The sequence below is a fragment of the Macrobrachium nipponense genome, chromosome 1 (genome assembly GCF_015104395.2).
Source record: "Macrobrachium nipponense isolate FS-2020 chromosome 1, ASM1510439v2, whole genome shotgun sequence".
Lineage (NCBI taxonomy): Eukaryota > Metazoa > Arthropoda > Malacostraca > Decapoda > Palaemonidae > Macrobrachium > Macrobrachium nipponense.
Window position 1 is genome coordinate 91,807,907 of NC_087200.1, and position 17,853 is coordinate 91,825,759.

The window sequence follows — 17,853 nt, forward strand, 5'->3', positions numbered from 1 at the left end:
GCCATTCTTCCCTGCTTTCTTTTTCGTCTTCAGTCCTGGGCTAGAAAAAGACAATTATATGTCTGTCTTACCGTTCGTATGCTATGACCCTCGTACTCTCCAAAGCTATCGAAAGACCCTAAGTCTTTTCTTCGCTATGCCTTATTCTTCTTCCCCACCCTTATCCATACATGATGCGCCTTAAAACATCAGGCATGGTTTATTGTTTGGCAAAGGGGTTTTACGACCGCATGCCCTTGCTGTCATCCACCTGCAAGGCAGCAGTTTCCACAGCCATTGGCGGTGGGTCTAGCCTTTTAGTAAAGAGTAAGACTGCAAGGCAGCAGTTTTCAAAGTTATCGGCGGTGGGCCGAGCCTTTTCTCAAAAGTAAGACTGCTAGGGAGCAGCTGTCCTTTTAGTCGCCTTTTGCGACACGCAGGACCTACGGTGGTAGTAGTCTTACAACCCCTACCACAGGGTATTTCGCTATGCCTTATTATTATTCTTTATTACATTAATCCATCATTATGTTTCATTTTGCTCTTTTTTTATTGCTACTGTTCTTGGAAAGTAAAAACAATATATATATATATATATATATATATATATATATATATATATATATATATATATATATATATATCATTCGAGCTACAAATGTCCTTTAATATCTAATTCGCTCTACCTCGGAATTGATATATTTTCATATATGTACCGAGGGGGAATTTTTTAGTTGATAATAATTTCGTAACCCCATGGTTCGATCCCATGGGGGTACGAAATTATTATCAACTAAAAAATTCCCCCTCGGTACATATATGAAAATATATCAATTCCGAGGTAGAGCGAATTAGATATTAAAGGACATTTGTAGCTCGAATGATTTATATGAATCACGGTGATGTGATAAATATTCATATATATATATATATAAGTCATTCACATTACCGTGATTCATATACATACATCGAGTACAAATGTCCTTTAATATCTAATTCTCTCTACCTCGGAATTAATATATTTTCATATATGCTTAAGCATATATGAAAATATATTAATTCTGAGGTAGAGTGAATTAGATATTAAAGAACATTTGTAGCTCGGTGTATGTAAATGAATCATGGTAATGTGATATGACTTATATAATGGCTACGTGCTGTCATAAGAACTACAACACTACCGAGGTCGAGGTGGGTTGATGCTGGCTCCAAATCAGCGAATACCTGAACGCGAAAGGTATTTTAGGGTGAGAGACGGCATAAACTTATAGCATCTTGTGGTGGTGGAGTGGGTAAATAGCTTCACTGACGTCCTGGATTTGTATGGTGTCTTGGGTTCGCGCCCGGGCGCTGACAATTCTATTATCGCCTAATAAAATTCCCTATCGGTTAAGCATATATGAAAATATATTAATTCCGAGGTAGAGTGAATTAGATATTAAAGGACATTTGTAGCTCGATGTATATATATATATATATATATATATATATATATATATATATATATTTCACTGAAAATTATTTGTTTCTTTAATTTTCATGTAGATGGTTTGTTAGGTGTCACTGAGTTCAGAGTGTTTCAAGCACTCCCAGTTGTAGAAGTTCGTCATGTTATATTTATGTTGTTTTGGTTGTCATATAAGACAGTTGAATAGGAGGTTTTCCCCTCACATTTCATCTTATGTGTCATCCACAATTCGCCCACCTACCCTCAGCGACTCTGTGGCTAATTCTGGTTATCGAAAGAGATCTGGCGATGCGCTAATGAACCTTCGAAGTGATACGAAGCCTACGCTAGATTCTATCGTAAATTGTCAACGCAGAGACCTGAAAACTCTCTCAATGAACAGAGCTTATTGTCCCATCTTACGCAATTTGCAATTCTATTTTTCTTAGACTGACGTTACCTTAGCCATCTCTCCTCCGGTTTTCTTTCTGATTTATTTCTTTTTTATTTTATTTATTTATTTTATTTTATTTTTTTTTTATTGCATTATGAGACAAATTTGTTCTAGTGACATTTTTTTAAAGCTTCTGTCTGTAATGTCTTCTTTTGGTCTCTGAGGTATGTTCAAGATTCCTTGATCCGATTTGCATCAAAATCTTATCGTAGAGAATGCGGACGGTATACCTACTATATATTCATTTTCTCTGTTCGCAACAGGGCGTCTACAGTAAAAAGACTCGGTGCTTAACGAATATCAGATTCTCAAACAAGAATATACGAACACCGTAATGAAATTCATATGTAATAAGTATGATTCATTTACAAAATTACTTTAAGATTTCCGTCATTTCTAGTTAAATTTAACTCATTATAACTTGGTTATCCTTTTCACATACTTCTAGAAACCGCATTAAATTGTCTTCCAAATCACAAACTTCAGAACGCTCGACTGGCTGTTCCAGCGAGCAAGTGTTATTCACCTTTAATCCTTCCATCACCACTGACTCGGTAGATGATTGATTGGTTTACGTTAACTGGCGTTACAGAAACTGAGGTCATCGACGCTGCGATTCATTAACTAAGGGCATTTTTTGAAGTGTTTATAATGTCATAAATTTGTGCATGAATAAAGGACTCTGAAAAATTTTGGAAGAAAATTGAGATATATAATTTATTGAGTCTTTTTCAAAAGAGTAACTTTTTAGCTTATGCAATGTGTCATTTCAAGGAAACTGCTTTGCTTTTATTCAATTTCCTCGCTATTCAGTAATCTTAGGTTCAAGTTACAACGTAACCAACTAGATATCCTTATATTCTGTCGTACAAATCTTGACTGGATTTCCCTTCTGGGAAATGATGAAAATTCTGGAAATTCCAAATTATCGAAGCGCTTGGTAGAGTTTCTAAGGTAACAACTGACTAAATCATTACGTTCCCAAAATTCAAAATGCATTATTACATAGTTCTAAATGGTCTGAAATGCTAGACAAAGAAATGAGTGGATCTAAAAGCCAAAATCTGATTAGGCAGAGGTTGTGCACTGCAAATTCAAAACCACCGAAGCTTTATAGAGATATTCAGGTTAGAACGTCTATGAAAAACATAATGTTTAGAGAAGTATTGAGAATTTTAGTATGAAACAGAAATACTTCCGGCTACAGAAATGACATGAAATTGACCTGCAGCTTCTGTTTTAACAGAAATCGTGATTTTTTTAAATAGAATTCTGTCGACGCTGATCAAAACAGGAAGAGAATCCAAACCGACTCTTACCGCTCGCTGTGTGCTTCCCTCGAAGACGATCCCGTTGTGCAAGTGTTTTGTGGCCCTTCCTGCAATCATGAGGTTCGCCACACACGGATGAATATTCCCCGAAATCTGGACCAAGGTGAGATCTTTGTCTCCCTCCAGATCTTCTGTTAAGCTGGAGAATAAGGGAGGATATTCTTTAGGGCTTCATCCATGGCATTTATGAAGTCGAGTGGAAAAGATGACAAAACAAGGTCGATGGCAGTTTTACGAACTTTTGGGGTATGTATAGTTTATATAAATATTATCAATGAATAGAGAGGAATGCTATTTTTGTCATAGTATAATGATGAAGGAAAAGTAGTAGCGTAAACTTCTTCTTAGTTTGTCTTAGAATAAATAGATAAGCGATTTTCAAAATGATGAGGAATGTATTGAGATCATAAGAATATATATAATTGGACAATACTGGTTTATATATATATATATATATATATATATATATATATATATATATATATATATATATATATAAGCAATAAGTCACCAAACTGCACGTGGCAGATATATTCGTAGACAGCCACATGAAAGATGGAAATGAAAGACCATGTACTAAGTTCTTTCGTGTATTGCGTACACTTTTTTGGGGTACAAAGTAAAATATATAAATAGAGGCATAAACAAGAAAGCTTCACAAACCAAAGGTCAAAGCCATCAACAAGCAAAACATCATTACAGATTGTCATTACTAAACAATAAGTAAGAATAATCTAAGTACTTAAAAGCTGTAACTGCAGTTAGCACAACAGGCTGTTGCTGAAAGGTGACATCGTTCTTCCCTACATTTTGTTTTATAAACAAGGTAGCTACTTAATTTTAAAAGACCCGAACTCAGAAGTCTAGGCAATACACGAAAGCACCGTGTACCTGGTCTTTCATTTTCACCTTTCATGTGGCTGTCTACGAATACATACGCGTATATATATATATATATATATATATATATATATATATATATATATATATATATATATATATATATATATATATATATATATATATATATATATATATATATATATATATATAGACTAATCTGTGAACGTATAAATAGCCTGCATATGTATGTACATATACGTGTTCCTGCATACACAGAGATTCATGCAGACATGACACACAACATACATTTATGTAAGTGCACATCGTACAAGTTTGGGTGGGTATATGGGCCTGTGGAAATGTGTGGGAGAGAGAGAGACTACCTATATATGTAGTATAAACTCACTTATCAAAACCTCTAGATAAAACCAGACTGTAGAGCGCAAGTAGGATTCCATTTCCCTCCTCGCAAAAGAACTGTAAAGAGAAATGTCGAAGAAAGAGTATCAATTGATGAAATATATTCGTTCTTTTATGATGAAAGTGATACGCAGATCACAGTTATGTTTTACTGTCCATCAGTACAAGATAGGGTGTAAACTGAAAATGGAAAACGCATAGCATTACATTTTTCTAATGATTTGACTAATGTTCGTTTCTTCAAAGCAACGAGGAACAGTCGTAAGCAGTGAATACCAAAACTGACATAATAATTCTGTAGTTGGCATTATTCCAACTCTTGCCGGCTGCTCAAGGAGCAGGTATCCGTGTTGGCACGGAGCCAGCTTGGTCAGACAAAAAAGTGGTAGCATTACGTTGGTAGCATAATTTCTTTTGGTGTTATTATTATTACCATTATTATTATTGTTATTGTTATTATTATTAACCGACGCCCTTCTGGAACAAGTCAAATTCCACGACTTTAAATAAATAAACTAACAAATATATATATGTATATATATATATGTGTGTGTGAATGCATATATGTATGTGTAACTGACTCATAAAAATACGGAACATGATGAATGTGTTTACGAGCATTGCGCATTGTCAGTCCCCAGTATTTGAATCAAGAAATAGAAACATAAGAAAAATAGGGACAGATTTATGTTATCCTTCACCTATATGTTAAATATTTGCTATAATAAAGCCCACAAAAAGTTTTATAGTGAAATTGACATAGAGAAAGAAACACCCAAGAACATTCGTAGGTTGCCTTATTTTAGTGGTTTGAAACTATGAAGTCACTGTTAAAATCTTTGAATGTCAACCTGGTTTTTTCGTATAATAACACAGTAAATGGAAAGTTAATAAAAAAAAATAGCCCTAAGGAACGCAACAACACAATAATATATAAAATTCCATGCTTGGACTGCCTTTCCTTTTATATCGGTCAATCCAGTAAGGATGTAGAAGTACTAATTAAATAGCATAAGTATTCTGTCAAAACTGGGCAAACATCCAGTGCAATATTCCTTCATTTAAGTGAAAACTTTCGCAAGATAAATTGGACTGAAAGTTCAGTGATTGCCAGATCGAAAGATTTCTTTCTCCACGAAATCTTTTAGAACCTGCTGTTATACAGCTTACCTCCGGCTGTAATTTTAACCTTACCCCTGGCATGTGTTAATGGGACCCCTGTAGTAGTAAAATGTTCAAGAATGACCTTAAAGATAAAGTCACTAACTTTATTACTATATATATATATATATATATATATATATATATATATATATATATATATATATATATATATCATTGAGCTACAAATTTCCTTTAATATCTAAATTCACTCTACCTCGGAATTGATATATTTTCATATATGTACCGAAGGGGAATTTTTTTAGTTGATAACAATTTCGCCCCCACATGGGATCGAACCACTGTCCAAGTGGACGGGCACGAAATCAGTGAATTTAGATATTAAAGGAAATTTGTAGCTTAATGATACTATAAATGAATCACGTTCGATGTGATGATTATTCATATATATATATATATATATATATATACTATATATATATATATATATATATATAAATATATATATATATATAAGTATGTATGTATGTTATATATATATATATATATATATATATATATATATATATATATATATATATTCTATGTATTTGTATGTTTAATATGTTTTGTTTTAATTTTTGTTTTGCAAAAATTGTTATTGTTCACTACCAAAAGGAGAATATATTGAGTTGTTTTACTTTTATAAACATATGAAATCAGCTTATTCTTTCCACGGTCATTTTTGGTGGTCAGTCTCTATCCCTGCATAATCTTTTATTTAACTCTTCCCTGCTTCCGAGCTGTTTTGCCTAATCTTCTGTAAAACCTCTTAAAAATTTACCCTTGTTTTGGTAGGTCCACTAATTCTTCAGCTGTGTTGGATTCCAGATACAAATGTTCCTTTATAATCCCCATCTGCCAACTATACGAGCTTTCTTCGTAAACTTATTTTTATATTTGTCAGTCGAAAGACCTAGCAAGCATCCCGTGTTTCACTTTTCCCTTCGTGGTTATTGTCTTTATTTATGTATATATATATAGTATATGCATGTATGTATTCATATATTTGTATGTATATAAATATATAAAGATAAAAATGCCTTTAAAATACTATTTGAACATTGGAACCATATATTTCAAGCACTTCTTTCTGTGCCCCTGTTTACTGGTAAAATATGATATGGACAGATGATGTATAAATACAAAGCATAAGTAGGTGTACCAGTATGCAAATGATTGTTGACCCAGTAAGGATGGAAATTAAACTATTCCTTAGTGATTTTTGGTTTAATTCCCGTCTGGTGCCACGCCCGGTGGCCGTCTTAACCTGGAACACCTGCTTGAGAAGAGGCCTAAGGGTTAATTCGTCGATGCCATCCGATTTCCAGTGTCCTCCTGACAGGTTCATATTCTTGGTTTGATTGATGATAGCACATCCCAGCAGCTTCCTTTTGTACAGGGAGCTACTTTTGAAAACCACCTCTGCTGCATTCCAGTGTAGTATGGCCTTTCTCCCTAATATATAAGAAAATCCCCGAGCTCTCTGAATCATATCACATTGATCTTTTGTGCTCTGTTCATCGTTGCGAGATAGATCTACCCTTCCTCTCCTCTTTTATCTAAGTAATGCGTTAATGAGTGAACGCCTGATGGATTTGTGATAATGGAAAATGAAAGGATTATTAGACCTGAGGTGTCATGTAGTTTTGTGGATGTTTTCATCGTACGGAAGTTTTATTTTGTTGTTAAAATCGATTTGTCTGTTTTGAGTGGGACCTCTGTGACATATGGTATTCGCTTTATTAATATAGCCTTCTTGATAATGTGTGGTGGGTGAAGCATTTGCATTAGGTGTTAGCGGATCGTGTTGAATTCTTTACCTACATACCAATTTGAACATATTCTAAGCCCCCTGAGGAAAAGGTTGTACCCGACCATGATCTTTACGGAGACATCGTGGTAGCTTAAGAAATGAATATATGAAACAGCGAAAGTCGGTTTCCTTTATACTGTGAACACATATCTGTTCTGTTCTCCTATGATTAGCACATCTAGGAACTTCACTTTTCCGTCCTTTTCCCAGTCTGCTTTAAATGTTATGGTCGGAACTAGCGAACTTAATCTATTGAAAAATTCACTGAAATCTCCCCAGCTATTATCCCAGTAAGTAAAAATATCATCTCGTACTTAAGCAAGATCCTATTGCGGGCTTTGATAGACGTCACGATTTCTGTTTCGAAATATTGCATGTATAAGTTTTGTGTAAAAATTACCATTGAAAGAAAACACGTTGTTAGTTACACAGAGGTTGATTAGTTTTAGTGTTTTATCCATGGCAAGTGGAAAATGTTCTTCAAGTGGTTGTAACTTCCTCTTAGAAAAAACAACACGTCGGCGATCAGGACTTTGGTAAACAATGACTCGACGTCTAGGCTGAGCAGTTTGATGTTATTTGAACGGATATTTAAACTGTTATATTTTATTTTAAAAAAATCCTCTGTATGTTTAACGTATAAGGATGAGAAGGTTCCTAGAAGGGGCGATAACAGGTCTGCAAGACATTTGGATAATTTACACATAAAAGAGCCCCTGCTAGATATCATGGGGCGTAGAGGAATCCTATCTTTATGTGTTTTTGGGAGGCCATGAAAATAGGGGAAAGAGGGGTTGATTATCTTAAATGACTTTAGTAACTCTCCCTTCTTCTTGTTAGCCCCATGGCTCTGACTGATTTGTTAAATTGGGCAGCAATGTTTGTTGTGGGATGTTTCGTTAATTTATCATAGGTCTCCGCATCGTTTCAAAGTTAATGAGCTTTATTGATGTCTGTCTCCTTATCTAAGAAAACTATTTTGCCGTCTGTCTGATTTTGTGATTATGCTAGCCCCCCTTTTTCTTAACCTAACTAACGCATTCCTACATATTAGGGATAAAGGCCACACCATAAGCTGGAGTGCGGCAGAGGTGGTTTTCAAAAGTAGCTGTCCGTACAAAGGTAGATGCTGGAATTTGCTATCATCAATCAAACCATCAATATGAACCTGTCAGGACATTAGAAATCGGATGGCACCGACGAGTTAATCCTTAGGCCTCTTCTCGAGCAGTTGTTCCAGAAAATACAGCCACCAGACGGGAGTTAGTGAGGCCAAAAGACACCAGGGAATAGTTTAATTTCCCTCCTTCCTGGATCAACGGTCACCTGCATACAACAGAGACTTAACTGCCACACTTACATATGCTTTGTATATGTACTCTTGTAAGACATCATCTGCCCATATTTTACCAGTGAGCAAGGGCACAGAAAGAGGTGCTCGAAAAATATGGTTGCAACGTCCAAATGGTGTTTTATGGGCCTTTTATCTTCATATTATACTGTTGTATTGCAGTAAAAAAAGATTCATATAAATATGTATTTATATACATTTATATATATATATATATATATATATATATATATATGTGTGTGTGTGTGTGTGTGTGTGTGTGTATACACACACACACACACACACACACACATATATATTATTGTTATATATATATAGTATATATATATATCTATATATATATATATATATATTATATATTATATTTATATATATATACACACACTTATATCAATTCCCCTAATACGCACCTCATAAAGGTAAGTCTTGATGCAGGCATAGAGTTCCTCTTGTTTTCGAAATTGGAAGATCTGGATCTGAAAAATGAGTTAAGTGATAACTTGACATGATGAACAAATGATTCTGATATTCATCAGAAGAATGATAATGATGATCATCTGACAGAGGCTTTCCTGATGTGATTTGCTAATTCAAATATAAACAGTGCTAGTTATCACCTATTTTTCTCACCTTATGGGGATAATGCCGCCAGTGCGCCTCGCGTGGTGCACTGTCTGCATTACTAAAGGCTGTTTGAAGTGTACCTTTGGCCCCCACTTTGTAGACTTTTACTTTACCTCCATTTCTGCTGCTTTTCTTCAGTCTCGCTGTTCATCCTCTTTAAATGTCACTTCTTGGTGTCACTGAGAGTTTTCTCCCAGTTCCACCTTCAGATCGTTGCAAATCATCATCTTTATTTTATGTTGTCTTTTTCTCTTACTTGTCCAGCCCCTCCAACAGTTTAGAGCACTGAACGGCCGACATTATTTGGTTTTATAGCATAGAACAAATCAAAACTTTATTCGATCATGCTCACCCTTTCTGTGCATCCGTCAGACTGGTAATGTTCAGAAGAGTTGACGTTAAAACTGTCTCCACACAGACAGACGACGGCCAACCTCCTCTCTCCAGCTTTCCAGAGGAAATCGGTCAGAGCCACAGCCAGAGACTCTTCTTGAGCTCTCGCTGCCACAGAGAGTTTGCTGAAAACACAAACAGTCGAATGAAAGTATCAGAGAACACGTCCAATCCATTCCAGCTTCGCCAGAGAAAGCCAGTGGCGTACAACTCATTCTGATGGAGAATTTTCATTGCAACAATTTTGTGAGATTGCCAAGGGTTGCTTAGGTGAAAATATTATACTTCTTGCTACATCTATTTGAAATTCGATGAGTTATAAAACAAAAATAGACTCTATTTCAAGTTGAAAATATCAATATCTTTTTCTGTTTCCATTTTGGTTAAATTCTGCAAAAGATGGACAGCTTTAGTTAAGCCCCAAAACCTGAATCACAACAACCATCATGGCTTTCAAATTTTGATATTGCGTGCACACTTCACAAATCGTCACCTTTCAAATCTTGAGTCAATTCGGGAAATTCGTCGATAAGTTTTGCTCACGGGATTATTATTATTATTTTTTTTTTTTTTGGCGCCATGTCAAGCTGTTACAAACTTAAATGCTATTACGTCTCACACATAAATTCATAATTTTAACTCGTATAACAGAACATATAAAACTTGTATAATGAAAAAATTATCGAGATTATTAAAATATACGTTATTATGCATTAGTGGTATAAAGATATATAGGTATATATAATGGATATATATATATATATATATATATATATATATATACATACATATATATATATATATAGATATATATATATATATATACACATATATATACACATATACATATATATATATATATATATATATATATATATATATATATATATAATATATCGAGCTACAAATGTCTTTTAATATCCAATTCACTCTACCTCGGAATTAATATATTTTCATATATGTTAACCGAAGGGAAATTTTTTAGTTGATAATAATTTCGTCCTCACGTGGGTTCGAACCAGCGCCCAGCGGACACAGGCGAAATCAGGACTTCAGTGCCCAGTCGATAACATCACTGAAGTCCTGATTTCTCTGTCCGCTGGGCGCAGGTTCGAACCCACGAGTGGACGAAATTATTATCAACTAAAAAATTTCCCTTCGGTTAACATACATGAAAAATATATTAATTCCGAGGTAGAGTGAATTGGATATTAATTAAAGGACGTTTGTAGCTCGATGTATGTATATGAATCGCGGTAATGTGATAAAAAACTCACATATATATATAATATATATATATATATATATATATATATATTATATATATATATAATAAGTATTAGATATATATAAACCACTGATCCATGAACGTGTAAATAGCACATATTTGTACGTATGTGTTCCTCCAGACTTAGATGATATCTGTGCTTCTCCCCAGGCAACAAAGAAAATAAACAGAGACAGCAGAATGATATATTGCAGAAGGTTTTCGTTTCACTCTTCAGCTGACTCGCGAGGGGCGCAAAAATGATGCTGAAATCGCTGGATGAGAAGCATAAGGTAAAGTCTTCTGAATCAACGACTGAATTTTGCTCATTATCAACTGAGATGCCTCTTTCCATTGGCTAATTTTCTCCAGGTCTCGTATCATATTGCAATCTCCCATATAAGCAACGTGAAAACAAATGTGTTTCAGTGAAAATGACTGTACAAAAAACCAACTCATCATACCACGAGAACTTTGAATATGAAAAACCACATACGTACGTAGATGGCATGTTTTCGCCCGATTTCGACTTTTAAAAAAAGTCATTCGGAAGTCTGTCTTTGTGTGCGAATTCTTGACAGGTATTTCTGGAAAACTTTGATAAGAAAGACGCATCCTCACGCGAACGCTGTAAAATAAAATGGTAGTGATTTGCGATAGCGCTTGAGATATTAAGCTTAATATTAAGACTGTTTTGTGGTGATATTTGCGCGACAGGAATATTGTCGTAAAAGTAAGTAAGGAAGCAATGAGCCACTTAATGATATATTCATTTCGTGGTTTGATTTTGGAAATTGATTATCTTACCTTTGTCTGTTATTGATTATCTTGCCTTTGTCTGTTGTTTTAATTATTATTTGTTCTATTTTTCCAGCATCTTTTTTTAATGAGTATTCAGTGCTATGGAAGATCGCTTAAGTCTGTAATATCTGTTTTTTGCTTGTTTCTCTATGATTAATAATAGTAATACTAAGACATAAGCTAGCTTCAAACCACATGAGGAAACTATCTCGAAGACGCAATTTGATTTGCAAGTGTTGTGAAATAATAACCAAAAATTATCGATAAACTCCATTCACCAGTCCCCGAACCGTTCAGTGCGTCATTCAATAAAAGAAAGAACACAGAGAGGAATAAGTATGAGAATAATTGCCAACACGAAGCGCTGGATGACAAAATCGTCTTCATGCAAAAAAAAAAAAAAAAAAAAAAAAAAGTAAAATAAAATTATTCGTTCGTGACACAAAATACTTAATAATCGTTAACAACCATGATTACTTATTGATTTGGTGACATAGAAGATTTTCGATACGTGGCTTTGACGAAATGCACGGCGGAAGTGTTCAATGTCACGATAAAAATTTGTCATATTTCTTCATTGCGATGAAAAATGTGCCGGAAGTGGTCAGTGTCACAATGAGACTTTATCATTTTCCTTGTTGCCTACTTTGTCTCTGGAAGCTTGCGTGAGGGATTTTTGCTTTTATTCAATATTTTCTCTTTTGTTGGAAAAAGAAAATAAATCGGATGTTGCACTTAATTATACCTGCTCCTCTTCCTTCGCAATTGAGATTTTTTGAATCGTACCTTTTCTTCATGATACATAATTATGTTCCGTGAACGACGTGAAAAAAATAAGCTTGCAATGCGAGATTGGCCATTTAAGCTTTATTATGGTGCTTTGCTATTTTTTAAGCTGTATCGTGAAACTAATGGCTATGTAAGCCATAGCGGAATGTCTGAATGGTTATTAAACATTGTTACATAGTCTAGATGAACACCGACTTACTTATAAAGTAAAATTTTTATTACTGCATTATCACAAGAAACAAATGACTGTGGGTGACCATCGAATGGTTTATGCAGCAAAATGTTTATTATTCTATTATCACAAGAATCATATAGCAATTTTGACTGTTGTAATGTGTTAATATCGTTAGGAACCTTGTCGGGAACCCCGTTTTGGGCCCTGGGTCTGTCAATGGCCTTTTGGCCTTCACACAATCCAATACTTTAGTGAGAACGCACGAGGGTCGGTCATATAATATACTTTAGTAAATTATTTAACGCGAAAAACCAGTACATTACTGCTCTATGTTTGCCATTTCCCGAGTATATTTTTAGTGGATGTTAAATCAGTGACGTTATCCATTGCGCGTGAAAAGGTAAAGAAAGGTCTGGACTTTGCTCCAACAGCTAATCCTAATTTTAGAAACTACTGCAAGAAAAAAAAATGTACTTCTACGTTATAAATCAGAAAGGTAAATTTCAGACTTCCCATAATTAGAGACTAATTTTTTTTTGTTTTAAAGATTAGTTTTATCAGACCACTGAGTTAAAAGAACTCTCTTCTAGGGCTAGTCCGAAGGCTTAGTTAGCAATTTTACGTGTAAAGTTTATCTGTAGTAAATTAGATCTTATTTGAAAGGTTGCAGCTTTGTACAAATTTTGGAATTGTTTCGTGAGAAAGGACTTGCTGACAAAGATTATTTGTACTTTCTGAGAATCTTAATTAATTTTTTTATTCACATACCCAATGAACCTCACATCACTTGACACTTGAGCACTCCAAGTCTGGATAAGTACTCACTCAAGTCAAGAATAAAATGATTGAGCTCACGTAGCTTACCGGCAGACCGAGTCACGTAACATGATTACGTCGCTTCTCGTGACGGAGTAACGTATAAACCTTAAATTCGGTTGCGAAATAGAAATTACTATCAATTTTGCAAGAATAGCGCAGCAGCAGCGAGCAAATTGGTAGTGTTCCTTTTTTTTTTTTTTTTTTTTACTTATTTTTTTCATACTTTTGATTATTTTCAGACAGCTTGTGTGTGGGTGTGGGTGGGTGGATATAACACTGGAACCAATGCTGAAACAATAGACTGCTGCAGCTGAGAGAATTGTTTCAGCCCCTCACCAGATTCACGTGCATTACTGAAGTCACCCTGAGCGAATGAGAACTGAGGTATCGCATCTGAGGAAAATAGAATTCAAGAAAATAATAAACATGATTCGAGAACTGTAATCCATCCTCGGCCGGTCACTCTAGTGGGTCGATTTCCTGGGAAACGGGCCAAATTCTTTGCACGAAAATGAACTTTATTGTGTCTGGGTATCGATCCCAAATAAGTGGTGTCTTGGTTTTGGCCGAGAAGACTGGTTATGCAAGAGCTTGGTGGTCACATAGTCTCTTCTCTGATACAGGTTTCGCTTTAACTTTTCTTTTCCTTTCTCTTTATTTGCTTTACTTTGAGTCATTCTTTGTCACAATCGATGATTCATTAATAATGAGGTTACTTATGATACTGTTGTTATATATTCTGATGTTGTATTGGTCCTGCTGCTAATGCAACGAATACAATTAACTATTATAATTATTATTATTATGGGTCTATCACAATCCCCCAATTCGTCTGGGTGGTATTTATAGTGTGGGGTTCCGGGTTGTATCCTGCCTCCTTAGGAGTCCATCACTTTCCTTACTATGTGCGCCGTTTCTAGGATACTTATCCATTTTTTCCCCTTTGAAGAGAAAGAAAGGGAAAAAATGGATAAGTATCAAGACCTGAAAAAAGAAATAAGAAGGATATGGGATATGCCAGTGCAAATTGTACCCATAATCCTAGGAACACTAGGCACGATCCCAAGATCCCTGAAGAGGAATCTGGAAAAAATAGAGGCCGGAGTAGCCCCAGGACTCATGCAGAAGAGTGTGATTCTAGAAACGGCGCACATAGTAAGGAAAGTGATGGACTGGCAGGATGCAACCCGGAACCCCACACTATATTATTATTATTATTAATTATTATTATTATTATTATTATTATTATTATTATTATTATTATTATTGTTAAAAAGAATGGCAGAATTAAGCGAGTTGATTTTATATATTGTTTTTTCTATTTTCCTTACAATTCGCTTCTCAGGCTCAGCGATGTTTCTGAGTAACTGACCAATATTCATATTGGGAATTTTCAAAAATCATAAATGCTGAAGGTAATCTTTTATTGGAACAGGATATCAGGTCTAGGTCAAGCATGGAGGTCATACCGACGTATTTGCCGAGGCAAATACGTCGGTATGACCTCCATGCGTTTCTCCAAGCGAATCTCCTGCCACGCTCAGGAAGTAGCTATCTTCAACCATGCCAGGACTGCTCATAACAAACGGATAAAGAGAAATGATATTATTCCTAATATCGAAATAATAGACCAGACATCGGATCCCCGACGTCTGCGCCTCTTAGAAGCCCTCCATATAGGCAAGGAGAAACCAAATCTTAACATCACCCAAGAAACGTTTCTCCTTCCCACCGCCGCCCGGAGAGCAGCGAACGACCCCCCGACAATACCAGATGATCAGGAGCACCCACGGGATGACAGGATTCCTGCTACGGACGGAATTCCTGTCGTTCATCCCCACGCACACTACTGTGGCGCTCGCACGAGAGAATCCCCGAGACCTTCGAGGCTCTTACGGGCTGCTCTGTGAGCAAGAGCCCGTGCTGGCACAAGGCCAGCTTAATCTTAAACAACAACCTTCGAGGCGAGATCCACGACTTCGTCCAAGACCGGCCCGACCAATGAGAATGCAACTCTAGGTCCGAGCCGCTATAAATACCGCCCCACAGACTTTCTTGCTTCAGTCTCTTCAAACGACTCGTCCGAGGACGACCTGCGAGAAATCGAAACGTTACGTAATACCAGATATACCAGCTATACCAGCACCAATACCAGCCCTTAAACCGAAGACGAACCCGGCACCGAACTGAACTACGCCTACGGAATAATACCAGCACTGACGACGACCCCTGCTTGACCTGGACCTGATATCCTGTTCCAATAAAAGATTACCTTCAGCATTTATGATTTTTGAAAATTCCCAATATGAATATTGGTCAGTTACTCAGAAACATCGCTGAGCCTGAGAAGCGAATTGTAAGGAAAATAGAAAAAGCAATATATAAAATCAACTCGCTTAATTCTGCCATTCTTTTTAACAGTATTTGCCTAAAAGAGGGTCTTCTACCAAAATATATTATTATTATTATTATTATTATTATTATTATTATTATTATTATTATTATTATTATTATTATTATTATTATTATTTTTATTACTTCAGCTATCGTTGTTACTCATTTTAGTGGACCGTATCGGATCATTTTCTGATTTCTTACCTTGAGATTTACTTTAATATCGGTATTATAATTATAGCTGTGAAAATATAAACATCATAACTATAAATTTTCATTAAGCAACAATAACCTTGTATATAATGGCAATGATAATCCGTAACATTTATCATCAATTACCTTAACCGCAGACAAGCAAAAAAATTGTTCCTCACCACTTTAGAGAATCTAAATTCATGGCAGTCGTGAGGAGAAGTCTCTGTTTCTCTTTAACTTTGACGTTCCTGTTGAAGAGGATGTGCTTCAGGATGTACCCTTGGACGCACATCAGGAACCCCTTCGTGACTGCCCTCTTCGTCTTCAGCAGGCAAGAGCGCCCTTGCTCCTGGCCCCCCTGGAAGCAGAAGGGGACACCCATCCACTCCCCCAGTGACGATCCGATCAGCTCGGCGCTGCCGAAGACGCGACGTCGAAGCTCCTGGGAACGAGAAGGAGAAGATGAAGATCGGGAGGGAGGAAAGAAAAGGGAGGACGAAATAACAGGAGTTGGTGTGAGGTCTGACAATCCTTGCGGTGATTTTAACCAATTACCTCAGGTGAGCATCCGGGTGCAAAACGTTCTCAGAGGTGATCTGTTAATGTGTACAGAGTTCAGTCTTGCAAACACAACGGCAGCGGATTTAGCGGATTTGTTGTCTGATTATTTGATATTGATAGATCACTAAAACTTGGAAAACTTAACCTAACCATGGGTGCCTCCCAGTTACTGTCATAAAATAATATACCTTCAAACAGCTAGATTCTTGCAGGTCAGTCTATTATAAGGGTGTTTTACCATTTTTCCTTCAAAGGGCGATTCTGAACGTACCCTTAAATTGACATCGTTCTCGGCAGCATTCATTTTTGGGTACGTTTAGAGACTCGCTAGAATACAAGATTTTGGGTACATTTGCGGTCGTCGGGAACATTGACGATCGAAACTTGTCAATCATCCAACATGCTTTAAGTTGGTGCAGTTTTTTAAAAAGTCAGTGTTTCAAAAGACTGTTGTTAACAGTCATAACATTCCTGCAGTCTTGTCGGCTGTGATAGGCTGCTCTTTGTTCCAACCGGATGCATAGTGCCTAACTGTCACCGGATCCTCTTGAAAATAATCTCATTAGTTTCCCCACAACCTACCGAACCTAACCTAGGCGCATGCAGTCGAAAAAACCTGGGCTGGTGCAATACCAGTTTACATCTCGGGGATCTGGCAACCGGACATGGCAACAATGACCGTCAATTTCTATAGTTAATTTTACCTACTCGTAATAGTTTCCAATAATTCGACTCTTTAATTTTTTATTATTTTGCGGCAGTTTGTTTGTTCTGCGGAGTAATTCTAAAAGTCAATGCAAAGGCTTAATAGATGGAAGGTAAACATTTGTCGAGGAAATTTAAGGATATCCATAGAAGACCATAATTTGGTTAAATGGCTTCTTCACTTTCCACTTCCAGGCTTTGGAATTCTCTCCCTACTTATGTTTCTACTTTCTCTTATGGCTTCTGTTTCTTTACAAGTCTTCCTTCCTTTTCATTTTCTTTTTCTTGTTTTCTTCAGGCCTAGGTTCCCAATAACATCGTTCTGATC

The 17,853-nt window shown here is 36.0% G+C and overlaps 1 protein-coding gene across 1 annotated transcript in view; it reads right to left on the reverse strand.

Annotated features, from left to right (window-relative positions):
• LOC135219462 (inactive ubiquitin carboxyl-terminal hydrolase MINDY-4B-like) overlaps positions 1-17,853 on the reverse strand; it is a 35,241-nt gene that overhangs the window by 3,921 nt on the left and 13,467 nt on the right. The window contains exons 4-8 of the mRNA XM_064256257.1: positions 16,439-16,701; positions 9,779-9,944; positions 9,213-9,278; positions 4,461-4,531; positions 3,200-3,350 (exon numbers count right to left, since the gene is read on the reverse strand). Coding sequence (XP_064112327.1) covers positions 3,200-3,350; positions 4,461-4,531; positions 9,213-9,278; positions 9,779-9,944; positions 16,439-16,701 — 717 coding nt within the window. The remainder of the gene's footprint in view (positions 1-3,199; positions 3,351-4,460; positions 4,532-9,212; positions 9,279-9,778; positions 9,945-16,438; positions 16,702-17,853) is intronic.